The 12,523-nt window shown below is 38.1% G+C and overlaps 1 protein-coding gene across 3 annotated transcripts in view; it reads left to right on the top strand.

Moving 5' to 3' along the window:
* ralyl (RALY RNA binding protein like) overlaps positions 1 to 11,519 on the top strand; it is a 130,927-nt gene extending 119,408 nt beyond the window's left edge. For all 3 annotated transcript variants that reach the window (XM_082546603.1, XM_082546601.1, XM_082546602.1), the window contains 3 exons: positions 797 to 966; positions 4,858 to 4,896; positions 7,040 to 11,519. In XM_082546603.1, coding sequence (XP_082402729.1) covers positions 797 to 966; positions 4,858 to 4,890 — 203 coding nt within the window. In that variant the 3' untranslated portion in view covers positions 4,891 to 4,896; positions 7,040 to 11,519. The remainder of the gene's footprint in view (positions 1 to 796; positions 967 to 4,857; positions 4,897 to 7,039) is intronic.
* The last annotated feature ends 1,004 nt before the right edge of the window (positions 11,520 to 12,523 follow it).

The following is a 12,523-nucleotide window of genomic DNA, read 5'->3' as shown; positions in this document are numbered from 1 at the left end:
AACATCACCCAGTTTAAGGGGAATCCCACAGTTGTTCTAAATTAACAGTTTCTGTAATTACCAAAACTCTTTTTTTTTGTGTCTCTGTAATCATTAATCCACGTGTATATGCGAGATCTTTACTCAAAATGATATTTTTAATGTTAAAATTATATTATTATTTTTAGATTCATTAATTTTTCCAATATAGTAAAAAAAAATAGTAAAGCACTTGTAAAGCTTTTGTTTGTTTTTTTAAGTTTTGAAATGATTTACATTCCTGAGCAGATATAATTTGAGTGGTTTAACGTTACTCTTGATTCATTTCTGACTTCTCAGAGAAGTCCAGTGTTCAAATAGAAATGTGAATTCAATTTGCTGTTAAAAATGATAAAAGTGATATAATTTTTTAACAGTTTTTGAAAAATTTGTTGTCAAAACGTACGTGCATTCCTGCTTTTTTATTAATGTAACAGGAGGTCTTGTAAATTTGCTAAGAACTGTACACACGTGTGTTAATTGGGGGAAAAAAGTGAAACATGTCACGCTTGTAAAAGAATAAACACAGTAAAATGCTAGAATTTTGATCCTAATTTGATGCTTTGCTACTTCAAATAAAAAAAGTAGTGTTAGTCACCCGGTTGCTTGCTGAGGACAAACTACTTCACTCCAGTTGAGTGTAAGGAGAACCATGGCCTGTTTCTGCACAACTGGGAAAACAGCAAAAAAGCAGCCTACTACTATTATTATCAAAGAAAAATACAGGCCCTGCTTACACTCTCACTTCATTCACTGTGGCCTCCTTTCTCTCTCTCAGAGGCTCAGAGAAAATATGAGGACAACTGTGACTCCCTGCATGAGGAGTCTGTGTCAGAGACGGCAGAAAACTCTGGAGAGGAGGCCGGCGAGGGGGCGCTGGACGTAGAGGCGGGAGAGATGACCGATGGAGGCGAGGATGACTATGACGAGGAGGGTAGCCACCATCTGGTAAGAGAAACGGTTGACAGGCCTGACAGGGGGGAAGAAACCAAGGCACTTTGGGAGATCTCAAGTGGGCAGACAGTCTTCGCCTTCTGAAAGTTAATTTTCCAGAATTATTCATGGCCACAGATCTAAGAGAGCGGTTGCTTCACATGAGTGAATGGTGAGGGCGTCCGGACTGACAGTTTCTCCCTGTCGACCCTGGCTGAAACAGTGGAAGTAAGCCTCTTCTCAGGCCCACACACAGGCACAGGCTCACACACATACACATGCTTGCAGGCTATAATTAAAGCAGTGGGTTCAATACACATAGGAGAGCTTTTAAGACAGACTTGACATGAAGTGATGTGGGTCCAACCGTGAAGTGAAGGTTCAGTTCGGAGGTTTTCTTTCACAAGGTCAGTAGAAGCAGCCAACAAAAGATGATCCCTCAAAGAGATTCAATTATTAGGATTATTTAAAAATAATAATAATTTAGTGGAAAATGTCAAATTCTCAGCTGGGTTCATATAAAAACATGAATTTATTTGACTAAAGAGAACTTATTACTTTTATCAGTTTTGTATAATTATATATTACACTATGTGTTATACTATATAGATGTATATAGATTTCTGCTTGTTAACACAGTAAAACAGCCAATAATCAGTGCATTTAGGCATGTAGAAATAGTCAAGACCACCTGCTGAAGTAAAGACCGAAAGTCAAAATTGGGAAAGAAAGGTGATTAGAGGTGGGCAGATCAGTTCAAATACCAATAGTACTGACACCAGCATTGGTATCAGTAATGGATCAATCCTTTGTTTCTATCCTCGTAGTTCAGTATGTAGCCCATTTAAACAACAGAAGCTGTCCCAAAGTCCATTAGAGACATTTTAGGTCTCAAAAAATCATTTCAAAATAGGTGAAAAGCTGAAAAGTGTGTTTTGTTGTCTATATTCTCTAATGTACAGTGTACATTGTTGCATTAATCATTGTAGAAAGCAAAAATCACAGTGATTTGGAGGTCATTCAAATGTGTGATTTTCAGACTGATGACGATTAATCTCAGAAGTCATCGCACACTGTTCTCCTCTACATAAACTGCCTTTATAAGTTTAAAGTGTCAATATCGATGTTGGTATCAGCAGTTCACTAAAAGTGATGTTAGTGAGTCTGAATGTGATATGGTTGTTGTTGCCAGACTTTTGAGTATTGTACACTGTTTATCTACTGGGATTTTCCCACACAACCATCACTAGGGTTTACAGAGAATGATCTGAAAAATAGAAAATATCAGCAGAGTGTCAGTTCTCTTGGTGAAAATAGATTGTTGATGCAAGACTGCTTCAAGCTGATAGGAAACAGATAACAGATAACCACTTTGAAAACCAAGGTATGAAGAAGAGCATCTCTGAATGTACAACAAATCGAACCTAGACGTAGACATATGTAGTCTGTTGAGCAAAATTATTTTCACCTTCATTTTAATGCACTGCTTAAATACTTGACATTAGCCAGTGACGGCGTAATTTAGTTATCAGCCTAACAGAAGGATTACTTAATGAAACAATACAGTACATCTTTTGTGTAGTTACAGCAATCTTTTCATTAAAATATCATAAAAACACCATAACTGGTCAAAACCCCTAGAACCAGTGAGGAAGGTGGTGGAAAGCAAGGAAGGCATTTATATGTTTATGTTTCAAACTACCAACAATTCAAAAAGATTACTATTTCCAATCAAGGAAAATCTAAAACTGAAACTAATCAGTCTTTCCGCTGACGCGATAGTTCCCACAATGCTTATATTGATTGTATTCACTCAGCCAGTTGATCTCAGTCAGCTGTGGCTTAGACGCACATTTATTACGCCAGTGATTTCAGCTGAAAAATAGACTGCTGTTAAGTAAAAGAGACTGATGTATGGTGAAGGTCCCGGGGAACAAAACCAAAATGCATGTTGGCTTCACCTATTCAAAACATCCTCAATACTTCAACGTTTTAAATATGTTTTCCATTTCACAATCGTCAAGTTCAAGTAGTGGCATGGAAACAGTTGATACTGGTTTTATCTGTATTTCACTGGCCTTGTTTTCTTTATTATGCTTTATTTTAGGGCTGAACGATTATGGAAAATAATATAATTGCGATTTTTTGCCCCAATATTGCGATTGCGATGCGATATGCGATTATTTTTTAAGGTCTTTGTCTTCTGTATTATTAAACAAAGACAAGCAATACATCATATAGTATGGCCAATACTATATTACATTAATTTTAAACTGTTCTTTCCTGGAAGACAGACCTCTGTTATGATGACATGAAGTGATGCATGAATTGATGACTGACATTTTTATTTAACTTCTTCAATCACAACAGTATATTTGAACACAATAGTTTATTTTTAGCTTACAAACATCTGAGCATAAAGTGCTGACAAGGAACCCTGGTGTAAACATTAAAATGAAAGTCAGTACAATGTGCAGATTGCAGAAATATACATAAAAAAAATCAGTGGCTTTACCACACTCAGTTTTTCGACATCTGTGAACTACTAGACAGTCATTCAATTAAAAAATAATATTAAATAAATAAAACTAATAAATAAAAAATACACACATCTTACTGATCTCTGCAGTCAGTAACATTACACATAAAGTGCAAACATAATAGCAATTGTATAAACACACACACAAACACGCCTTTAAAGTTTAAAGGCGTGAAATTGGACGGTCTAGCCTTCTGATTAGCTAATCAGAAGGCTAGTTCTGATTAGCGTCACCGCTGTCTCGGTGGAGTTTAATAAACTCGGCCGTCTGCTTCTTGCTATCTAAAATATAACCAGACACTGGTGTAAATTCTCGACTGTCTCATACTTCTGTTTAATAAGTTTTCTGTTTGACGTTTAGTCAGCTGTGTGAAAACCAAGGAGGAACCCACCCGGGGGATTAATAAAGTTTTATTTTATCTAATCTAATAACTTTAATCTCAGCCAAACCGATTTACTCACGAACAAACAAAACACTGAAAAAAGCCCAACAATAAAATTTTTAGGTTGTCTAAGTGACTTATATATTACGTTTAACCCGAGCAGCGAAACTCCGCGGTGATCTGAAAATGATGTGCCGGGAGTTGTGCCGCTCTCAGCCGCATCAGTAACCCTCGAGCTCCCGGCTAGCTGTCGAGCTGGTGGGTAGCAGACGCCTCTGAAAACGTCGAAGCACTTTTACAAATATGGGATATCTTGATAAACCGAGCAGATATTTGATGTTTACACAACTACTTCCTCGCCTGAAAATATGTTAAAAGTTTATTTTGTGACCCAGAAAGATTAGTATGAGTAATTTTAAAACTTAGTAGCGGCCGCCATTGCTGGAAACTGGAGTTTGGCTGGGCCGCGCTATGAATTCTGGGATATGGTAGTAATTTGGACAGCCTTCGGCACGTCGCTGTGACGTAATCGGTCTACAAATGCGGCCTCAGGAGGATGCAGCCCATGAATTTGGACATGTCCAGAGTATAATCGCAGCCTTTGCGGTTAGAAAATTGCACTTGATCATGTCGCGATATTATCGCAAATGCGATATATCGTTCAGCCCTACTTTATTTATTAGCCATTACCCAGCAGGTGAACATGGCCATACTATCCTAGATGAAAGCTCCGTGTCCTCACTAATGGAAGAGATTATTTTTCAGAGGCATGGTGGAAGAGATTTATTTGTTTCCTGAAGGTCACATTGATCACACTTTGTGATAATGTGCTACAAAGACTGTTCTGCGGGTTGGCATGGCTGCTCTTGTTGAGCGTATATCACCAGTGACCTTTAGAAAAGATTAAATACAACCTCTGTGTTCAGTTAAAAAGGCTGTATCATGTCTGTGATGTTAACCTCCTCTATGTGCTCTCCTTTACAGATAGAAAACCACGTATCGGATATTGACAACTGAGATCAGGTAAGAGCTTTAGATTTGTATTTGATCTAAGCATCCATTATAGCGGCTGTGAAGTCGTAATAAAAGACTGCAAAAGGTTCTGGGGGGGTCTTGCAGCCTGGCCTCATTAAAGACCTTACATCCAGTCCTCATTAGAAACCGTAGCTGCTGAACTGTGTCTTGAGCTTCTCTAAACATTCGTTAATCATCTCCTAAGTCATAAGCTCCGTGACATTTGGAAGACCAGCTTCACTGAAGGGCATCTAATACCGAATTCGACAGACGGAGCAATAATGACATTCCAATGGGCCAGAACTGCCCATAAACAACATTCATCTAATTGAATTTTGTGAAAGGGGATATGAATGGTGAGGCCTAAGGTAAAGAGTTCCCTGCTTCTCGCCTCTCAGGGTGTGGGTAACGATGCAGCCACACCATCAGTTGGCTTGGTGCTGGCTAGCTCTTCACAGCATGCGTGCGCGGCAGTGTTTACGAGTAGCTCAGTGTAGACGTAGCACTGAGTTAAACTCTGTTAGTCTTCTGTTGGTGTTGGATGACTTAAGGCAAACTCACTTCATTAGAGGCTGCAGAGCTCTGTTGGTTTTTGTACCCAATTTTGATCTATTCGTTGTAAAATTAGATCATTTTGTACGTAGCATAAGCCTACATTTGAATTTTCGATTTAATCTTTAGAGTAATCCCAGCTACCGCTACCAAGGGCTGCAGCTGAAAGAATATAAACTATAACGGTCTTATGAACATTTAAATATTGATTTAGTGGAATAATAGATGGTGTGATTCGTCCATGTCTTAATGACAGAGCACTGATACCCTGTTACTCTAACATAGCTGGGGTTTTTGACAGAGGACCTGTCCATGTTTCTGATGGTCACATGCTGCCAAAGCTTCAGCTTTCATGTAAACTAGCTCATAGCTAGATTGTTAAACCTCCGGTTGAGCTGATAGCTACTTTTGTGTGACCGCATAGCATGATTGCTGATGTTAGGGTAGATGAAACCAGATAACAGAGGGACATGCCGCATAGGCTGGACTTGCTTTGTAGCACAGTGCTGTTTGTGATTCTGTTGTTATTTTAGTCTCACCGGTGTTTTTCTTCTCGCTTGTTGTCTTCACCTGCCATTGACTCTTTTTACCTTATTCACTTATATCTGCCATTGTTTAATTAGCTCCCACTGTATTCATAGCCCGCCTCCTCTTTGAGATACCTGTTTATATTCCCTGTTGTTATGCTGCATGTGTTCCTGGTTTTCTGACTTTTTACTAGTGCTGTCAGCATTAATCTCGTTAAGATGACGTTAACGCCATAACCGCATTAACGCGGCAAATCTCCGTTAGCGAGCTAGTGCGGATCGCCCCGTGCGTGTGGCTGCACGGAGCTAATGCATTAATGAGCTAACCGCGCTAACGTGTTGACGGCGTGCAGCGGTTATGGCGTCAACGTCATTTTAACAAGATTAATGCTGACAGCACTACTTTTTACCTTTCCGGACTTTGTGCTTGCATGAGCTTATATCATTTGCCAATAAAGGCCCCTTGATTCCTCTCATTGCCATTTATGACAAGACTAGCTATTTCCCTCTGTTCTCCATCTTTATGCTCAATGAAGCTAATCATTTGTGTGGGATTTTGTACAAAATGAGCATATGCTATGTGGTTGCTATGTAGCTACAGTTTCTTAATGTACAGGCAAAAATGTTCAGTTTAGGCAACAGCTTATTCCCCCCTCCACCTCTTATGAAACCACGTTACACTTGAGTTTTCCATTTTCTTTCTGCCTTTTTGAAATTCCATCAGTGGCCAATTCACCGAACCCCCTCACAGCACATACATTTAAAAACCTGAAAATCCCACTCGAGGATCGAGAGAATATATGAATGTGTAGCTTGCAGGCCCACCAAGGATTGAAAATCACAGTGAGAAGAACCTCAATAAGTCATGTCCAGAAGGATTAGCAAGGCAGCTCCAGCTACCAGAAAATATTTCTGCACTTCCCGAGATATTTCTGAGGCCATTCAGAATGGACAAGCCTTAAAATTCAGCTTAATCCTCATCAGATTTACAGCATTATAAGCATTCACCATGTTTGAGGAGGAGACGCAGTTCTGTAATGTATTTTCATAAGTTTTCTCCTTTATCTCTTCAGGGTGAGGAAGCAGACGCTCCTGGTCGGTGGTATTAGAATTCATCGTCACCTTCAAGAGACAGGAAATGATCTGTAAGGGATCAAGACACCCATTCAGGACTGTAAGTTGTGTATGAGAGACCCCGAATCACATTTAGATGCCTGACTGTGCAGCTCAAACAAAATGTGATGTGATGATCTCTAAAGAAAATATATTCAAGACCCATTTTAATTCAGTGGCCCGAGTTTACTTCATGTGCAACTTATATTTCATTGGAAGAACTCGCACTCTTATCCTGAAACTGAAAAAAATCAAACCGAAGTCAAAGGAATAAAAGGATTTATTTGGATTTCTAAATGAAATTATGTTCAAAGATGGAAATGTTTTTGATCTATTGTTACTGCTCTTCTGAAATGTCCTTGTGCTGTAATTTCTGTTTTTCAAAGAATTTTTGTTTATGCTCAAATATCAAATGAATAAATGACAGAACAATCTGTGACCGTGGTAGGAAATTCAGCAAAAGAATGAAACATCGCTGCCGTCTGCTTCGGATTTGACTCATACATAAGCCAATAGCTGTGAGCATAACTTTATCCAGCTTTATCCATTTATCACACAAATGCCCTGTGGGGCTGTTCCATCATATATTCCAACTCCTGCCAAGTTTCAGAAACAGAAAGGGCTTCCTGTGGTAGAGAGCCAACACTGGCACAGGCCTCCTGCCAGGGAGCAGTGCCCTAACGTCTCAGTGCACTCCTCCCCGCTCAGCTTGTGCATCCAAACATGGACTGCTGCTGTTCTCCTTCACCCTCTCCTTCTGCATCCTGCATTGATTCCATTTTATCTAGTTGAGCCAGCAAAGTAAGGTTTTTTGAAATGGTGGAACTTGTTATGATTTTAAATTAAACATTGGCAGGCTTTGATACTATCTCAGGATGAGATCTTTGATTCAGAACCCCGAAATTTCTGGAATAATCGAACTTGAAATAAAGCGTAGTGCTTTATTAAAGCAACTTCACTAGGCACTGAGATCATTTGACCGTTCACTCGGTGCAGCTTACGAACAGTAAAAAAGAAAACATTGGAATTTCTTCAACTGTTTATGTGCATTGCATAACAATCTAGTTTCAGCTTTAGCTGAGCAATTATAATTTACCTGATTATACATAAACTGTTGCAAATTGAATTACGTTGCAAGTGAATGGATGTCAGCGCGTTCAACGTGTTCGTTATTCAAATCAAATTTACTCTGGTATTTTTCCACCACTCAAATTTAACCACCGCAGTGTTAATTCAAACAATAAGAAGCTGATGCTGTTCCAAGCCTGCTGAGAGGAGGTTGTTGTTGGGACCCAGGTGTCTCAGCTCATCGCTGTGTAGCATTGATGAAGATGCATATCGGCTAAAATTCTGTTCACGCCTTCATTACAGTAAAAACTGTCAGTGTTTTAGTGTTTGACTGAAAAGTTTCACCATTTGTGTTTTTGTAATTGGAGTCGATTACCTGTGTCTGAAGGGGAAATCACGAGACAGAGAATATTACACATATTAATTTTACCATTAATATTCTCGTAAACGTCGTGTTTTAAATGGATGATTGTCGTTATTCTATGAACATTACATTACAGCAGTACTAAATATTCTAACTGGCCTCAGAGTATATAGGACCACTGTGATACATTCATTATTTTCATGGGGAAAGAAAACAACTCCCACACCTCTGTTTGGTTTCATAAATCACACCCTGACTCCAGGTTTCAAAATACTGTAGTTTAAATTATAAAAATATTAAAGCCTCAAACTGGAATTTGGATACCGACAAGTTCTTGCTACGCATCGCAACACAAACAACAGAATGATGGGATAACACAATCTTTCCATTCTTCTTCCTCATGTTGTATTGTTGGCATCCCTATTTTTTTTTCTCATTAAGGTTTAGCTTTCATCTTATAAAAACTTTGTGGGACCTTTTGCATGCTGGGAGGATATCCGACCCACAGGAGCTTTTATTTTGCAGTTTATTTTTGCTAGCAGACACAATTAACAGTCCTTGGTGAGTCCACTGAATTAAAAGTACATTTTTTTGTGAGTTCATGAAAACTTTGTTTTTTTAGAATTACAGGACAGCATGGGCAGTGAACTGCCAGAACCTCTTCTTTATACATTTATGATGTAGTTTCACTGGTCCAGCCCAATTCAGGTGTATGTGGCCCGCAATGTAAAATACGTTTAAAACCCAGAATTAAACCGTCTGATTGGTGCTGAACCTCTGAATTATCAAAGGTATTAATAAGAACTTCCCTATTCTTAGATATGTTTATGATATAGTTAATGTTAGTAAGAAGGAAACAGGCCAGTTTCATCCCCCTGTATTTATATTAAATGGTATGTTATATACATATTTGAGATTGTTGAAGTTCTTATTAGTAGTTGAACTATAATAACTAACAATGCCATGTAGCTAGTTAGCACCATCTTGCTCCATCAGCTGATTGATGCAACAAAATAATCAGCTGGTATGTATTCTTTTAAAGCTATTAGCATAGTTTAAAGGTTCCCTAATGAAGAAGGATTATTGTTTCGAGTAACGCTACTAAAAAGGTGCATCCTGGATACATAAGAAGGCTATATAAGACATGTTTAATTATGTGATTCAGTCTCGATGAAAGTTTCACAGGTTGTTTCACTCAAAATACCAAATTAGAAACTGGTTATAAATAATTCATATTGTTAATAATACAAAAGACTTTCTCAATAATTTCCTGATAAAGCTGAGACCCTGTTTTTAAGTTGTTGTTCCTTGAATTGCTAAAGGTTTGATCCACCCTGGTGTAACCAAGATAAAATATAAATTCATCACTCGGCATTCTTTTGAAAAACAGTGTCGTAATTGATCTAAAAAATACACTCATCTGTGGTGTTTTTTAAATTGTTTTTTGACTGTGGAGAAAATAATTGCTCTCAAAAACTATGAATACCAGTTAATGTGTTGGTTGTATTCGAATCGATTCTAATTGTTCAGTGATTTGAAAAGCATAAACAAAAATTATTGTAGCTTGAAAGTACCAAACCAAGGCTGTCAAAATTCCATGCCACCAAGAGTAGGTAAGCAAATATTTCTTTGTGATTTGGTTGAATAAACTCCCTTCAGCAGAAGATTTCGAAAATGGAAAGTCACTTTGCACAATATTATAAATACACTACTCAGTCCTGGCAGGGCAGAGCTACTTGGGGAAAAACATGCATAAAATCAAAAAACGATTATCCTGAAGCTCATTCAAAATAAGCATCTGGTGAATGATGATAATGTGTAATATTTAGCACTATTTTTGTATCCCGAACATGTTTAAAGGAAATGGCTTTGCAACATGTTTATCTTTTTTGGTTTGTTTGTTTTGGGGGAGGGGTTTTTGTCTGGGTTCTTTTTTTGCTGGTGGCCTGTTTTTTGATGGACAGTATGGTGACGTGTCAAATATTCTGCAAAAACACAGAAAAAAAACCCTCATTGCTTTTAACTGTCGTAATTTATCTGGGTCACTTTAGAACACTTTTGGCTCAACTCGATTTTCTTTCCGCTGTAAATAGCCCTTACCATGTTTATTTCAAAAAGGCTAGATGAATTTTAAAAGTTAAAAATAATAAAAAATAATACACTGACAGTTTGTTGGAGTACTTGCAGGTTTAAACCAGAATCGTGGGACTTGTAGAGATGTGTAACTGATAACTGTTGTATAGAAATGTACATTTTTTTGTAAAAATATTTTTATCAAAAGGCATGTTTACTGTAACTTTGTATTTTCAGTTCATGTATAAAACGTTATATTATAACTGTTGTATGAATAGAAACTTCATTGTCATTGTAGATAAAAATTTGTGTTATCAAACAATAAAAAAAACTGTTTGTGTCATTTAACTAGTCAAATGTTTCAATGAGCACCTGTTTCCTTTTACAAATAAATATGAACTTAAGGACAAAGAAAGCTTTTGCGTTTATTGTAAACAGATGTGATAATTACTTGCAGATGGTTTACAGATGTCTGTAAATATTTGGTGCATCATTAAGATGTGTCTCTTTCATATTCCTTCTCTGCGTTCATTACTGTGTCCTTCTCCATTTCAGACTTCTCATTTAATCGTGATTTGTGGTTGATTATGCAGCGTATGTGCCGCACTTGTCACCACAATGACATTTTAACAAGTCATACAGCACACTGTTTGAATGCATGTCAAATTAATGTCAGTCAACAGAAAACTGGACACTATTATGGCAGTTTGTCATCTTGTATTTCACTAATGGCACCGGTCTTGCTGGCTGCCAGTTCAAATTACTTTGTGCCTTCAACTGGGAGCTTTTTACAAATACAATTTAACTGTGGCTCCATGTTCCTTGCTGGCAGGTCATTTGAATTCTGGCGCAGAGGGCTTAAAAACAGGTGACGATAAGGGTGTAAGACCCGTGTCAAATTAATTTCCGATCTAAAATTTTAGTTCAGAATTAAATATAAACTTGATTCACATTTAAACTGAACTATGTTTTGGATTCCCTAACTCTAGAGATGTCTCACAGGCAGGTTTCCAAAATGCCAAATGCATTTGCATTAGTATAGAACTGGTAAAAATGAATGGTGATGAAGCATGTACTACAGGCATGTGAACGGAAATGTTTTTTTTATAGGACTCTTTGCAGGAAGACTGTGGCCCTACTGACGCAGTCTTCCTGAGCCTGCATAGACTGGCATTCAAGCAAATTCACCCCAAAGTCAGGACATGCAATACACAGAGAAAATGCAAAAAATCCATGAACTGCATCTTCTACTCAACAAGCCTCAGTTAGCACGTTAAATGGCACAATCAGAAAAAGACTGAACAAGTATGGCTTGTTTGGAAGGGTTGCAAGGAGAGAACATATTTTCTCTACAAAGAACGGCACAGCTTACATTAAGTTTGCAAAGTTGCATCTGAACAAACCACAAGACTTATGGAACAAGGCAGATGAGACCAAAGTTGAGATGTTTTGACACAATGTGGAAGAAAATATCAGGTAAAAACGAAATCAGATATATCAGCACAATTGCCAACTCTGAAGCACGATAGTGGAGTAGTGATGGTTTTGGCTTGTTTTGCAGCCACAGGACTAGAGCATCAAGACTAGAGATGGACCGATCCGATATTACGTATCGGTATCGGTCCGATACTGACCTAAATGACTGGATCGGATATCGGAGAAAAATAAAAAAATTTAATCCGATCCATTAAATATCACGAAAGCACCTCACAAAACTTGCAACACGCTGTAACTCGCCTCAGAACGTTAGCACGTCGGAGCAGTATGCATCACGTGATAGAGCAGCTGTGGCATGCAGGACCTGTGGTCTGGATAGCATTTGGAGCTTCGCTAGCAACCTGGCATTTCATCTCCGACAAAGTTATCCCGAGAGAAGTAAAGCAAGTGTGTAAGTCCATCTCTGAATGTTTGTAAAGCATTCCTGCGTTAAGCTTAACGA

This window comes from Aulonocara stuartgranti (genome assembly GCF_965226115.1).
Source record: "Aulonocara stuartgranti genome assembly, chromosome: 9".
Lineage (NCBI taxonomy): Eukaryota > Metazoa > Chordata > Actinopteri > Cichliformes > Cichlidae > Aulonocara > Aulonocara stuartgranti.
The sequence above is the reverse complement of the archived record's forward strand: the minus strand, read 5'-3'. Positions and strand labels throughout refer to the sequence as shown.